The sequence below is a fragment of the Acyrthosiphon pisum genome, chromosome A1 (genome assembly GCF_005508785.2).
Source record: "Acyrthosiphon pisum isolate AL4f chromosome A1, pea_aphid_22Mar2018_4r6ur, whole genome shotgun sequence".
Classification (NCBI taxonomy): Eukaryota; Metazoa; Arthropoda; class Insecta; order Hemiptera; family Aphididae; genus Acyrthosiphon; species Acyrthosiphon pisum.
The window spans coordinates 32,030,936-32,047,695 of NC_042494.1; the positions used below are offsets into that span (position 1 = coordinate 32,030,936).

At 27.4% G+C, this 16,760-nt stretch overlaps 1 protein-coding gene across 1 annotated transcript in view; it reads left to right on the plus strand.

The window, feature by feature from the left end:
• Nucleotides 1–16,760, plus strand: part of LOC100160125 (putative mediator of RNA polymerase II transcription subunit 26) — a 265,995-nt gene that overhangs the window by 214,241 nt on the left and 34,994 nt on the right. The window contains exons 7-8 of the mRNA XM_029486922.1: nucleotides 8,132–8,419; nucleotides 16,331–16,605. Coding sequence (XP_029342782.1) covers nucleotides 8,132–8,419; nucleotides 16,331–16,605 — 563 coding nt within the window. The remainder of the gene's footprint in view (nucleotides 1–8,131; nucleotides 8,420–16,330; nucleotides 16,606–16,760) is intronic.

Consider the following 16,760-nt stretch of genomic DNA (forward strand, 5'->3'; position numbering starts at 1 on the left):
TTTTTTTTATTTTCACGAAAAAACATCACGCTTTGTCATGAACTGTAGTTTTTTATAATGTTATTTTTTTTCCATCACACTAAACTGTCCATTCATTTAACCTTTAGCGAAGAAAAAAGGGAATCATTAATCAAGCTTTTTTATGGCCACCGCCCGTAAAAAGACGAAAGACTCGCTTTACCCTGATGTAAAATGAAGGGTTTGCACATAACCTATATTTACAAGTTTCCATGTCAAATTTAATAATAGCATCATTTTACATGTGTGCATCCACTTATTCTACTTTTCATTTTTTCTTTTTTTTTTTATGCTGCGTGCATTTTACGATGTGACTTTGCAAAATTGAAACTACGGCTAAGAGCAATGAACTGTTTGGTTTTAATGATATATCCTGTGCTGCGTAATGATTTACGACTTGGCAAAAAATAAGAAATGCCTATAACATTTTTAATGACGGCATTAGTAAATTTCTTCACAAACACGGGTTTAAAATTCTCGTGTAATTATTTATTTAGTACAATATTAAACCAATATATTTTATTAACTAATTATTTAGGAGGCTATAATATTATTATTGCTAAGGGATTTTTGCATATTGTTAATATTCTTCCAGAAGTGACATAATTTCACAAGAAGTATAATTGTTTTCTCAATTTGACATTATATTGTATAATATTTTTACGTATTTCTATCTGTTTTTAAATACACATAGTGCAATATTCATCTTTACTGATTACTAATTTATTGTCTATCTCAAATGTTCTTGATTTTTGTGTAAGTTTCCATAACATATATCATATTAAATGAATTTTAATGTAAATAATAGCGGAGGTACCCTTTGTATATGCAATATGCTTACAATAATAGTCTTAGGTTTTTACATAATTTTATTAATGATATATTTTACTATAAAATACTTACTTATATTTTTTAACTCTTCATGTTGTAAAAGAATTTTGAATTATTTTTATGATTTATTATATAATATATTATGCTAGGTAGAGGTGCCACATACTGTATGTCCGTATACATTAATATTTTTCACGGTAACGCGAGAACACTGAGAACCATAATAGTTATATTACAAATGTAAATTACATTATTTTAATTTTGTAACAATGTAATATAATAGAACGATATGATGTTCGACTTATAATGTTTGGCAATTATTTTTAGTCCATCGAAGATAAAAGTCTTTATGAACTCATAAAGAGAATCACGTTTCTATGGTTTTATTTCTTAGTAACTTCGAGTATTTCACAATCCTATATTATAATACTATTGTGACTTTATTTTAACGAAAATTTTTTCAATAAAAATACCAACATATTTTAGAAATACGTCTATTCAAATTTTATATTACTGAGAATATATTTTATAATACAATAACTCACATAAAAAAACACTGGCTACAGTTGTATAATATTCATGGTTGATGAAAACCAACAATACCTTCTAACTAAATACAGTAGGTACCTACCTACATAATAATATAATATTGTTCAGCATATTCTTATAATAACGACTAGAATTTTATGTAAATATAACTCAATTATGAGCACAAAGTAGATAGGTATCATATAGTTTATTTTATTTTACGTTTTATAATATAAAAGTTAAATTCTATGAAACCGGCCATAAATTACAAGAGGTAGGTAGGTACCAAGGAAAAAATATAATATCTGTTTGGTTTGTGTTTTAACTTTTAATATATTATCAATATTTTTAATTAAATAATCATAAAAACGAATAAAAACGAATAAATGAACAGATATTATATAGTCATTAATTCATTTTTTTTCTTCAGTTTAAATAATATGTTACCGTGAATGTCGGAAATTGCAGTTATGTAGGTAATGACTAAGCGATTTCAGTTATGGTGAAGGACACTAGCAATTGTTAGTAAATCGGTTTATATTTCCGTAAGTGACTGATAAGTTTAGTCAATGTCATAAATTAACGGTACATCCTAAGGTGATAAATGATAATCGATTTATTGAACTTGAAACTGAATATTACTTTTAGTTTAATTATCTATCTTTTGGCTAAGTGGGATGGGGGTTGTTGTCGAATAGTTCAAAAATTGTTTTTATTTCAAAAACTGTCATATAAATACATATTTTATGTAATTTCCAATTTTTTTTAAATTTAAATGGTAATGGGTGACATGTTAGGTTTCAACATGTTTTACACTTTACCATATGAAAATAAATAAAACAATATATTTTTATAAGAATAGTAAATAGTTATAACTAATAAATATAAATTATGGTAACATAATAGTTATACGCTTTTGTAGAATCAAGTGTTTTTTTTGTGATTTAAGTAATATTCTAGTAAAAACATTAAACATTACCCACTTTAAATATTCAGTTTGTTCATTTTATGTATATTCTAAGCAATGTCTACATTTTAATGACTAGTCATAGGTATCTGAGAACTACTGATTCCTGACATTTACGGTATCATAATATGCATACAAATGAACATAGTAAAATACTAAAATATATGAACATCATTTGTTTACATAATAAATAAATATACCTGAATTGAGTTACAATTTTGAGTAGGTGACAAAAGTGAAAAAAGAAAAATCAAGTAAAAAAAAATATAAATATGATAATAATTATGAAAAAATAGAATAATTAGTCAATATCTAACACGTATTATTTTTACTTGGCTAAATTTTTAAATAAACGTAAAAAACGAAAGTTTTGAGCTACGAGTACATTAACATTACTTATACTTATATTGTGAATATAATATTTAAAATATATTACATTTTATTATATTTCATTCAGTATGACATTTTCTCAAAAAATACTAAAAAAATCAACTATAACGCTATTCTTGTATACATAGTTTAATTTTTTATATCACTATCCCATATGATTTCATTGATACACTTTACATTTTTACTAGATTATCTCTTGAATCTTATAAATATTTAATGAAAATAAAAACCATACAAAATAAAAATATGACATCATCCATCATGGTAAGACTGATATTATTGTCAATGCCACTTAAAATATTAAAGATACCTCATATTACTAAGTTATATTTGAATTTAATTTAAATGCGTAGGTATAACCAAAGTTTATTATTAAACACAATAAAATAAAATTGAATATTCGTGTATGGAGTTGGTTAGTTTTTAACAATATGACTGTGAGACGGATATAATTATACGAGTTTAATTTTCCAAATGTATCATTCTATGGCATATTCTTTACCTTTTCATAAAACAATAATTTTAATGGATAGAGTAATGGAAAATCATTTCAGAATTGAGTTCACCATGTAGAATGTGGCGAGTCTTTGAAAACCACACTGCATTTCCTCATTTGAAATTGGTATAATAAAACAGTAAAAGCCCCCTTTCTCACAATTATTACGTTCATCGGGTGGGTTGCAAATTCGTTTTATGGATCATAAAACGACCTTTGTACAAAGCTATATAGAACAATTTTTTTTTTATTATTGAGAGTTTTGTGATGTTAACACTGTACATTTCAATTTTTGTTTAGTTACTATAATGTAATTAGTTCAAAAAAAATGATTTTAATGAATCTGAATTCATAAATCACATTTAATATTGGATAAAATGTCCAACTATTAAATAAAAAAATCTAAGTATTTCCTAAGTTTATAAAATGTATTTATTAATCCTAAATATGATAGTTGACCCATTTATTAATTGACAGTAATTTTATTCTCATGAACGCACACACAATTATTTTAATATTATAGTATGTAACGATTATGTGTGTGGTTGGAGGAGTGTGTAAAAATTATAAATTCTGTTTAATCTCGATCAATGATTTATGTCATATAAACATATAATATGATATAGTGGCGGTAAGTCTTAATATTTGTATTAGGTATTGTTATTGGAATAATATTACAACAATTACACTTGACTCAATAATACACCTAGAATCTCAATGTATTTGAAGTATAAATATCATATTATATTATAATATCGTATACCCATTTTATAATACTATATCAGTTGAATCATTTTGATTGTTTTGTATGGAATACAATATGTATATGTTTTATACGAGATGCACACTTTTTTCAAAATAAGACATCAAAGTGACATATTATAAATAACTTCACCCGAATATATTAAAAACGTCAGTTTCTAGGCAAAAAAAAATAATAAATACCAATTTTCGAACAAATGACGAACACCTTTGACAGCTTTATAAATATTATATTATTCTCAATAAATAAATTTCGGATAGTTCACTGAGACACTTTCATTTATTATTACTTTACGTGCGAACGTCATTGGGTGCACTCGTCAACGTACAAAAAGCCAAAATATTCATGGCAACAGAGGTTTTATAACATAATACGATAAGTTTGAATGAACACATCAACGCCTCCCCATTTCCAGTTTACAGGCGTTAAGTTAATGGGTACAGTACATTAAATCGGTGAGACTCAGTAAATGAACTGAGACCTATTAACTCAGCTTTGAGTAACTAACGCCCGTAAAATATATGTAGCACGAAAAAAAAACTATTTGGAAGTAGATTAATGTGTGTTATAGAAACCATCGAAGTATAATATTATAGAAAAAAGCGTAGCGATATTAATATTATATTATTATTTTGTAATTTAATGAAAAAGCTTTAATGATATAGAACTACCTATGAATTCCTATATTTTAAATTCTAGTATAAGGTCAGTAAAATTACAAAGTAAATAGGTGAGCTTTACAATTATTTATATACATTTTATTTTTATTTTTAATCAAGAAAATGTATGTTTAATATCATATAATATATGCATACGTCACATACAATAAAAATATTGGATCAATAAATTTACAATTTTACAGTCAAGAAAGACTTGAATCCACCCATTGGTCATCAGTAACACTTCAAACCTTCATTATAATAGGTGCCTAAAAAAAAAAATATCTAATAGCCTAATAGTCAGCTGCACTAAGATGTATTGGGTAAATCAATAAAGTGTGACATAATCTATTTTTTTACATTAATGACTAGACGGCGGATTATATGCAATGAAAATACTCTATTATATGCATGCAAATATGCAGCATAAAATACAGAAATATGCATAGACTATGTTAAAATATGCACTACGAATTAAATTTAAAAACAATATAAAAAAACTATGATGATGAAATTTATTAACAAAAAAAAAATTATTATAATTTATAATTAATAATTATTATTTATTATATTACATTTATGTATAATTATTTAGAACTGTAGTTCTCGTAGCAGTATATTACTAGATGTTGCTCCAAATGGTCTATTGTAAAACTATGGCGCTTGTCATCCAAAATAAGTTTAAATGCAGAAAATGACCGTTCAACATCACAGGACGTCACAGGACAGTATTTAAACTTAGAAGCCATGGTGCTCGTTATTGTATTGGGCAGTACAGTACTTGTACCATTAATGTAACCGTCGATCATACTTAGGGAATTATAGCCAGGATTTTTGTTCAGTAATCGAGTACCTAATCTTTGTCTTGATTTTTTCTGAAAATACATCAGGCAGTTCAGATGCTGTCACAATTCCTCCATAACTTGCTTCTAGACTTGTAATTAGTTCTGGTATTTTAGAAAAATGTGTAAGAATCAGATTTAAATCATGTTGTATTGACGGGGTATCAAATTTCTTATCGAGTTTTCGATAAGATATTATATAAATAACGACGGCAGTAGAAACTCATCCGGTTAATTAATTCGGTCGGTAGGTATGTAGGTACTATACGTCTATATAGTATGCGTTTTAACAAATTTAATCAGTGTGTTTATTGTTTAAAAATACAATTATATGCCATTTTACATCGCGATCAATGAAATATGCATACTTGGTAAAAAAAATGCGATTATATGCAATTGCAATTATATTAATGACTCTTCAATACCTTTGGATGCCTCTCTACACAGTGTATACATTAATATTGTACTCGACAGATGTGCATAGTGTGAATGGATGATTTATTGTTATCTCCAAACGACATTGTACAATATTGTAAAAATATGATATAACGTATTTCCTCGGGACAAAATATTCCTTACGAAAAATCATTCAAATTTTATCGTATTGGATACTTCACTGTGTATAATAAAACGGCTGAAAACAAATTTTATTGGTTATTCAATATTGTGGAGGTTTTTTTTCCCCTATTTGGCGTTTTCACGACTGCTCGACATTCCCACGGGATTGAGTTGTCAATGAGAAAGAGCGACAGGGTCATTGCAAAATTTCTAAAGCTATAATCGAAACGAATATAGATACAGTATATTATTATCACTTTAAAATAGTTGAGAAAAATGAAACGGAATAGTTTTTCTAACAGATATAATATTTATGTTTGGTGAAAAATTAAATTGAGTTATCAAACGTAAAATAAAATAATATAAAATACGACATTTTTATAAACACGCAATACAGTATATATATTATACCCTAATGGTATGATATAATAATATGGACTCACATTGAGTGTTGGTTAAAATTAAATAAAATAAAAATATATTTTACGTAATTATTGTCATACAATATACACTAGAACTCCAGTTTAACGCTTGAAAAATACCATGTCATTTATATACTTGTATTTACCTTTCGTCATTACAGTTAGTTTAAATTTCATACTTTGAAATAATGAAATCGTGAATGTTTGAGTAAATGTTAATAATGGCATTACCTATATTATTTATGATTTACTGAATTTTTTTTTTGTTTTTTTAAATGTTTACAGAATTAATGTACTAAAATAAATACGAAGTACTTAAATTTATACCTAAATAATATTTTACGTTCCAAACATGGTGATTAAATAAAAACATAATTATATTACCATACTAAAATACGAAAATACACATTTTTTTCAGCACAACAATTGAAAACATGACGTGTAGGTAATGTTATGTATACGTAGTAAATCAACTCTTTATTGATCTACAACTTACTGTTGACAGATTTTTAGATAACAACATAACTTTAAATGTATTAAATCAACTACTCGGTGGTTTATCGTTTAATTTATTTATCATCTATATAAGTAATATATTAGTAAATATTATAGAACCCATTTTTGGATTCTATTACAGCTATGCGATAAAGCCTAATGGTTTTCCAATGACAATGGTTGTATATTTTTATTTCTCACTAACCACGTTTTAGAGTATTAGTGCTTTAAAAGTGCTCTGTGCCATGTAGAAAATTGATCGGAAATTAGATTTAAATTGTATTTTGTCTGTGTCAAAATTGCAAACTTCCATTACTATTTATGAGAAAATCATAAAATCGAATGAAAAAAGCCGAATCTACGGTAAAATCAAACAATGTATATCGAATTGATATCCAATCTGTATAGTTTTAAGATGTAAACTTAATACAATTTGAGTTTAAAAAAAATACTACATATCAATAGAACACTAAAATAATAACGTTTTATAAATTGAAATTTAGACGAGATATATAAGACGAAGATGTTGTACTACCGAAATGGTATATAGAAACTGAGTATTGAACATCTAAAAGTCTCGTTGTAGGTGTTTAATTTTAATACATTTAAAATGTTCTTTAAATTTTCAACCTAAAACGTCAATATACATTTTATTCATAAATAGATTAGGTCATTTTCGTACATATTTACACATAAATATATGGCTAATATTTATAGATGATATATGAATGTATGGAAATGTATAACAATTATGTACATACATTATACATTATTACAGTCATTATATTCAACGATCAACTTACAATAACTAATATTATTGATTAGGTTTATTCAACTTATTTTATTAATGGGTTTTCAATTACAACGAACTAACAAAAGTCATTTGAGGAGAAATCGTTATCTTACGTTTGAATATCCAATGTCGTCAACATTTGAACTTCAACCGCTCATGAAAAAAATAATGTGGCTTTACGCTCAGCTTTTTTCCAATAAACAAACGTATTATAAATCTTGTGGTAAAACTTGTTCAAATATTTGGTGTTTAAATTAAAAATTTAAACGATGAGAAGTCTATATTGTATCTTTAGCGTGTACCTAAAGTTGCATTGATTGATTCTAATTTAGTTCCATGTACTTAAAGCATTTTAATTGTATTTCATAGGTATGGGAGTCCTCACCATAGCCGATCACAGAGTGTTCGGACGCCTGGCAGCAAAAGCACAGTACAATTGCATTTGGGACCCAATGGCATACCCAAAAACCGTTCCAACCAACTTACCTTACCACAACAGAGGTCTAGAGTGGCTAGTATGCCAAATACTGGTGTTGAAGAAGAATATTATCGAATCCGACAGTTTTCAATCTCTGGAAAAGGGATCATCAACCGAGGAGACTCACTAAAAAGTCGGAGATCAAAATCCAACAACAGTGTTGCATCCAGCAATTCTAGGTAAAATAAATTGAATCAAATTTAAGCTAAACCACAATATTTTCGATATACATGGATAGATAGGCTAATGGGGATATGGGGATTTCCTCAAACTGTCGGTAGCCTCAAGGCCAAGATTCACTACGTTTGTTGTTTTTTTTTTATGAATGGCATTAAAAAATTCAAGTTTGATCTGTCAAAATGTTCACCATAGCTCAACTTGGTATAGTAAAATTAATTTTCCAAAAATCTAAATATTGTTTTTCACACCGTGATAAATAGTATTTCTTCTAAGTCTGGTAAAGAATGTCTACGTGAAATAATAATATTTGTCGTCAGCGAGTGAAGCTTTGCATGTTGTGTAATTATACAATTTCCATGTGTTTCCAGTCAAACATTTTCCCAATTACAAAAATGTGTCTATTTGCCTCTGCTCATGAACATATTTTATTTATGTAGTCAGTGCAAATTTATACCAACCTTAATACATTTATTTCTTGAAAAATGTTAGTAGGTACTAGGTAGTATTTTTTCAATAAATTTATTTAAAAATTATTATTTGGTTTGAGTATGCGATCGCATTATAATAATGAAATAGTATGCTTTTCTGAGATCAGTTTATACAGCAAGCACATTTTACACACGTCTCAGATAACAGACTGCTGTTTTATATGTGTCACATTTGTCTTGATTTCCTCAAACACTTAATTTATTACATTTAAAATGTTTAAGTCATTACTTCCTTTTCTTCCTATTTTTCACCCATCACTCCCAACTATGTCAGGTCAGTCGCCCTTAGCCAACATCTCCATTATATGGCTCTCTCCCAAATATATTTTTTAGTCATTTAAGTTTTCAAATAAAATTGAAACAGCCTGTTTACTTTTATAAATATAATATGTATTTTATAAGTATGTTTTACTGTTTTAAATACTACTTAATATCTAAAATTATAAACGAATACACTTCATTGTATTATATATAATATGTTGGCTGGCCAATTAAAAATAAAAATGTTATAAGTATTGTATAGCTATATAAAGTGTACATACGATTTAAAATTATCAAACAATCCTCTGACATCTATCAATGTTGGATATTATTAATTATTATTAATATTATTTATTATTATTTACTATATTATTCATTAAAAAAATAAGGTATGCAAATGTATCAGACCTTGCAAACATAATATAATAATAATATAGCTTCACTTAAATATTGCTAATGGATAGCTATTTCAGTTTTAAATACGTAAATATTATATTTCAAGAACATAAATATCACATTTTTAAGGGATAACCACTGTACCTATAGTATATTTTTTATACAATTTGGTTTGTCAAAACAATGTTAAAATTACATGTGAATTACGAAAGCTACAGAGATGCAATGATAATGATTCAGTAAAATATTTCACCATAAAACAGCTTGATCGATTCGTAGAAGTATCACAGACTATAATTTAAATTCCAAAAAAAACTATTATTTATAACGTATACGGTATGGTCAAAACCTATGTGGTCGTCATTTTGTATAGATATTTGATTACATTAAAACCATTGGACCTTATCTTTTATGAGTTAATTGCTCCAACAGGGGGTTATTTGTAATTTTATATCGATTGGACTTGCTGTATAATTTAGTGACGTCTGTTTTTATTACACGACGGCTACGTAACCACGTTGTGACCAAATCACTGTAATTCCACAACATCTTTAACTCTGGTGCAATGCGTTTGAAATGTTTTTTTATTATTAATTTTTAATTCATTGTGACAGTAAAGTATAAGCAATAAGCTTGATGCATTTATACGATGAAATATATCTTATTTATTAGTGGTTCGGTTGATCTTCAAGGTCTTCCAAGAAAATATTATCATGAGGTAGGAGTGGTATTAATAATTCTGGTTTGGAAGTTTATTCGCTTATTTTGAACTAGAGAGATTCTTTGGTTTTCAGTCTGTCGTGAAACTGTATTAATTGATTTTTTGACGCAGCGCAGCCCACGCTGTTCATGTGTAGTTTGGTTAAGTTGGCTTAAAAGCTTCGTCCTGTTATTGACGTATATCACAGCAGAAAACATTTCATCTGATGGATTTAGCCGTGATTTAATGCGGGACATAGGAGTTTATAAGCTTTTTGTTAATGTGGATTTTCCGAGTTAATTTTTCGTTTCGGTATATTCCTAAGTACTTCACTGAGCTAACTTCGTTTGAAATGAGAATACCTTTCATTGTGCAACTGTCTCATGTCTGGTTAAATTTAATAATTTAAAGTTACGGGGCTGATCTATCTAAGTTTTCAACTGTTCAATATTTTAATACCCAACAGTCCTTTAACACAACGCCTATAACTTTAATAAAAAGTCATCATACACTCGTGCGACGATTTTTTAATAAATAGATACGATATAAAATTTTAAAAATTAGAACACTATACATCGGATACCACTATTTTAGTTGCACATTTTGTGTTAGAAGTTAAGCTCATGGGCTGAATATTGAAATCATAAAAATATGGTACTTATAACGTTTGGATAATTTTCGAATATTCAGGTAAACTGGTTTGCAATATGTATTATAAGTACGCTACGAGTATGTATAACTGTATGGTCAAGCCGAGGTGCCTATATCATTGTTATATCTTGTTTTTAATAAATTATTTCTTAAAAAACAAAATGCATTAAATTCAAATTTTGTTCTCATACAATGTGGCTCTTACTTTTTTCTACCTATGTGATTTTATTATAATTGTTGCAATTATTTTTTAAAATAAAAAATTAACTCATACACCAACGTTTAATTTTTTTAAATAAAGTCAGTTAAACTTTAAACTTTTGAAAGAGCTAAGAACATTTAAATATTTTAAAAATTGACTTTCTTTTTAAAAAAATACTTAAAACATTCACATTTAAGAACATTGATACACTTTAAGTAAACAAGGTTGCTCTATCATTTTACGTTTAGTTAACATTTAATATGTTACGTCATGATAGTCATAAATCGTAATATTTAAATAAATATTATTTTTAAAAGATTTCTGTTATTATTAATTTATACTCATAAATTAAACATAATGTTATTATATTATCCTTACAAAATTTTATAATTTAAGTATTTTTAATATACGTGAAAGACGAAAGTACAGCTTTGGCAGGTGTAGAATAAAATATGCCTTCTCTTTTCCACCTATTTGAATTGGAAATATAGGACAATAAAACTGATTTAATTACAAAACGCTTGTCTTAACTTAATAGTCAAGTGTAATTTAGAGCTATTCATTACAATACTTCCTGAGACTGGGAGATGGTTATAATATTTGTATTGCCATCGCAGTCGGTACAAACGCAAACCAATTTTAATTAAATAATTCATAAAATATATATATATATATATATTATATTAATTGTATTTAATGATCTGATATTTCGAGTTGTTAAAGTATCTTCTTAATTACATGTATTATATAATATATTATGCATTATACATACATACATACATACATACATACATACATACATACATACATACATACATACATACATACATACATACATACATACAATATAAAATTCAATATAAAATAATACAACTGTTGTAGATATTTTATATCAATCGCCAATCGCTTAACCGATGAATTTCTACACTTTTCAACACATTGTGGTGCATATAAAAAATAAACACAATAATTCAGAATAATTCAGAAGTTAATATTTTAAAAGTTGATACGACATTAAGCTTCATGTAGATCATCTTGAACAATGATTCCCAAACGCATTTTCCGCAGCGTACATATTAATTATGTGCTACTATTCTACACACTTTTGATAAATATAGTGTAGGTACTTCTCAATAATAAGTACAATTAAGTCCGTGAAAATTACCACAAACCAAACAAACATTAAAATATTAAAATACATATTTGTTCAATAATATGGTTTTTCAATTTGTAGATTAAAAATATTTATCTTTTTAATCTAAACATATCAAGCTATTACACAAACGTCTTGATACAATACAAAATAATAAAAATCCTTCAATTATTTTAACAGGCCAGAGAGTGGCTTGGTCATATGAGTCATAATAATTAAAAATATTTAATTATTTTTTACTTTAATTGATTCTATACAAATAAAAAAAAATACATTAATATTAAAAACCGAATAAATACAATATTTTTTTACAAAATAATCAGGTTTTAAAAACATATCCCATTTATATACAATAAAGCTAAAAAAAAATCCAATTAGCAAATTCATTAAAAAAATGAAAGGCAATCATTTTAAATTCAAATTTTTTATATCAAAAAGTAATATCATTAATCTGAACAATTTTATGGAATTACCTACTATATTTAAAAGTAAATACTCTTATTTTAGATTTATCATATTTCCAAACAACTTTCCATTAATTTGGTTCATACCTAACAAGGAATAACAAAATATTAAATAATTCAGTACCTTATTTGTAATATAATAATATTATAATAAGCAAATGTCTTATAAGGCTACATAATATTATATTTTATTTTAACATACATTAATAATTAATTTAAGTTGTTTACCACAGACCATGCAAAGAAATATAATACGTATTGGTACAATGTTTTTACGCTTAAACATGATGTATAACTGGATAAAAGCAAGATAATGAGTTACATGCACGTGTACAGTAATGTACCTAAACTAAACATAGAAAAACCTTTCTGTATTCAAATTAATATTTCACTTTGTATGAAGTTATTATAAATCAACAAATTAACATAACAATATGCAAAAACAAACAACATACATAAGCTATATCTATATCATATCTATACTCTATATCTATATCTATACTATTATATAAAGAAGAAAGATTTGTTTGTTTGTAACGAATAAACTCAAAAACTACTGGACCGATTTTAGAAATTCTTTCACCGATAGAAAGCTACATTCATGGGAAGTGCCATAGGCTTAAATTTAGTTCGATAAAGTTAATAAATAATCAGTTATTATTAGAAATTAAAATAAACGTGTAAATTGTATACCTAATACCTAATACCTAATACCTATACGGCGGCCAGTGGGTTTCAAGCTACCTGCAACCCAACCTTTTAGATTCTCAGTGGAACGATGAATATATTGATTTTACAATGATGGGTGTTTTTTTTTTGTGTCTGTCATCACGGTTTGGAGCAGTAAAACTGTTTTGATTTTCTTCAACAGTAATAAGGCTCCTGATATATTGTTACAATAGCAATTGAAAAATATTAAAAATATATAGGTATAATTTTTATTATAAGCATTTAAAATTCAAATTTCGAATTTCGACAAATTTCATCACATTTGAAATTTAATAATTATTTTGTAGTTAAAAATGTATGATAGTGTTCTACGTTTATAAATAAGAAATGACAATTTAAAACAGAATTACACGTAAAAAGGTTATATTATATAAATTAGTTTATTCACCTTAATATCATCAAATATACTTAGTAATATCATAGGCTGACTGACCGTTTTCGCTAAAAATCGTTTTTCTTATACAATTATGTTATATCGTTGAATTCAAATTTAACACAATCCATTACAGTGACCTACTTGTAACATACAGTACAGCAGAGCGACATCCTCTTACCCACTTTTTTTATTTTTGTGTCTGTCATCACGGTTTGGGGCAGTAAAACTATTTTGATTTTCTTCAACAGTATCTTGTTCGACGGGAAAGTGAATCTAGTTGGTGCATTCGGGAGGTCAAATTTTAAAAATTCCCAATATTTTTCAGAATTAACGGGAAAGACAACATAAAAATTAATGAAAAACGGGAATTTTTACACAAAATTAATTTTGGTTTTTGGTGTAACTCTAAAACAAATGAACGTATATATATGAAATTTTCACTGATTGTTTATATTTGCATTTTTAATACACGAAAAAATTTTCAAAATATTTTGATTTGTTTTGAACTGTTTAGGAACATTTTCAGTTTCCAATTTTACTAGTCTTTTTTTAATGAATGTCAATAAAACTTTATTTGTTGGCTGGAAAAGCTTGAAAATGTAATACAATAATGTTACAATGACATTTGAAAAATATTAAAAATCCTTTGTAACAGTTTTTTTTATAAGTATTTAAAGTTCAAATTTTGACAAAACACAGACAAATCACGAAAATTAGCAAATTATTTAGAGTTGAAAATTTATAAATAAATTTATTTTTAAATCTCTTTTTATTATTATACAATCTGTAAATTTATTTTTTTTTACAATGAGTACAAGCGCTCTGGGAGTTGATGGGTTGGAGGCTTGAGAGAAGAATCCATCCAGTGATGGAACTTCTTGACAGATTTAATTGTTTAATCGTTTAGAAGATCCCGGCACCATTTACGTTTCAAGCGCCTGCTGGGATCACCAGGGATGTTAAGGACAGATAAATTTGAAACAAGTGTGTTGCGATGGTTGGATAGATTAGAGTGAAAGCATTTATAGACATTTTTGGCTACTTCTTTTATTGTTGGAATGGAGAGGTCTTTGAAACATAGAAAGGAGTTTTTGTGATTTGATGGAGACATATTTTTAAATCTAAGATTTTAAAATGTAATACAAGATTAGGTATTCATAAGTTTATCTACCTTTATAAAAAAAAAAAAAAATGTCTACAAGCTAATCAATTTAAATTTTTATGAGCTTTTGAAGTTAATCATTTTACTCGATTTCTCATGTAGTGATTTTGTTATTTTATTGTTATTCAAAAACGAATAACTGTAAATACATGAACATTTTACTGAATGTTTATATTTTCATTTTCTACACATCATAACATTTTGAAAATATTTCGACTCTTTAACTGAACTGTTTACGGACATTGTCAGTTTTAAATTCTTTTAGTTTTTTTTTCTATAAATATCAATAAAATTGTATTTGTTAGGTAAAAAATCGTGAAAATTTAATGTATGGTTCCTGATATCAGATATATTGTTATAATAGCAGTTGAAAAATATTAAAATTACATCTGCACAATTTTTTTTATAAGCATTTAAAGTTCAAATTTTGACAAAATTTATCAAATTTAAAATTTTATAATTATTCTGCAGTTAAACATGTATAAAGTGTTCAACTTTTATAGCTAAGGATCAAAAATTTAAAACAAGGTGCCACGTAAGTAGGTTGATATGAAAATATAATATACATTTTTACACAACAAAATACTGTTATAAAACATATAAAATCGCTAGAAATCAGAGTTAGAAATCGTTTTCTAACTAATTTTCGATTCATCGTTTCAACATTGCAAGTTTAATTATTACATTAATGATTAATTACTGACACATATTTACTTGGTTATAAATTTTGAATTTCGATTAGCATTTAACACTATAAATTGCGTCATTTTTTAAAAGTTGTCTGATATTATTACTATTATTTTTATATAACTATTATAGTGAAAAGTAATTACTCTATGAACTTTCCACCATTGTAAAAAAAAGTTCTCTTACGGTGATATAATCTGACATCGCCAATTGTATTACGTTCGAATATGACACTACCACAGCTACGTTTGGATACGCATTACTATCTAGACGTCCATTCGCCCACAACAATCATAAACTAAATAAAGTATATTGAAATAGAACGAAACCTATTATATTTTTTTTTTTCAAAAATAACTAACCACTCACTTTTATTAAATTCACAAATATGATTTTACAACCGAATCTTATAATACTACCCGGCAGTGTTTTTCTCTATATTTCTATATCAGTATAATATTATTATTATACATTTAAAAATGTAATATTCCGAGTACTACGATATATTATAATATAGTACGGAGCTATAACTTATTATTATAGTCGCGCCAGATGGTTATTGTCTTGGACAACATAAAATATATTATCACCCCGTGACGGTAAAATCATAAAATTATTATAATCCGTTCTGTTTTTTTCAGCACGGAACACTTGACGGCCTCCAACTACACTGTGATCGGCGTCGGCTGCGGTGGCGCTGGCGGTATAGGTGTAGGTGGCGGCTCCTACCCGGGTTCGGCTAGGACCAGTGCCGGCACGTCGTTGGCGTCTTCCAGAGAGTCCAGCTGCGCCAGCTGTCCAGGCATCACTCAGCCGTTCCGCATAGCCATGTTGGGTGCCACGGGCGTCGGCAAGACGTCGCTGGTGTGTCAGTTCATGACATCCGAGTCACTGCACATTTACGACGCTTCCATAGGTGAGTGTGCATTCTCCGGTTGCAGTTCGTCTGCATTTTACGGATCCGTGGGTTACTGGTCGCGGGGTGGGGGGAGACTTCCTCGACGTGAAACTGTCACCACCGACGGTCCACGTGGGAAGTGTTATGGATTAGCCACGGTTCTTAGAGCGACG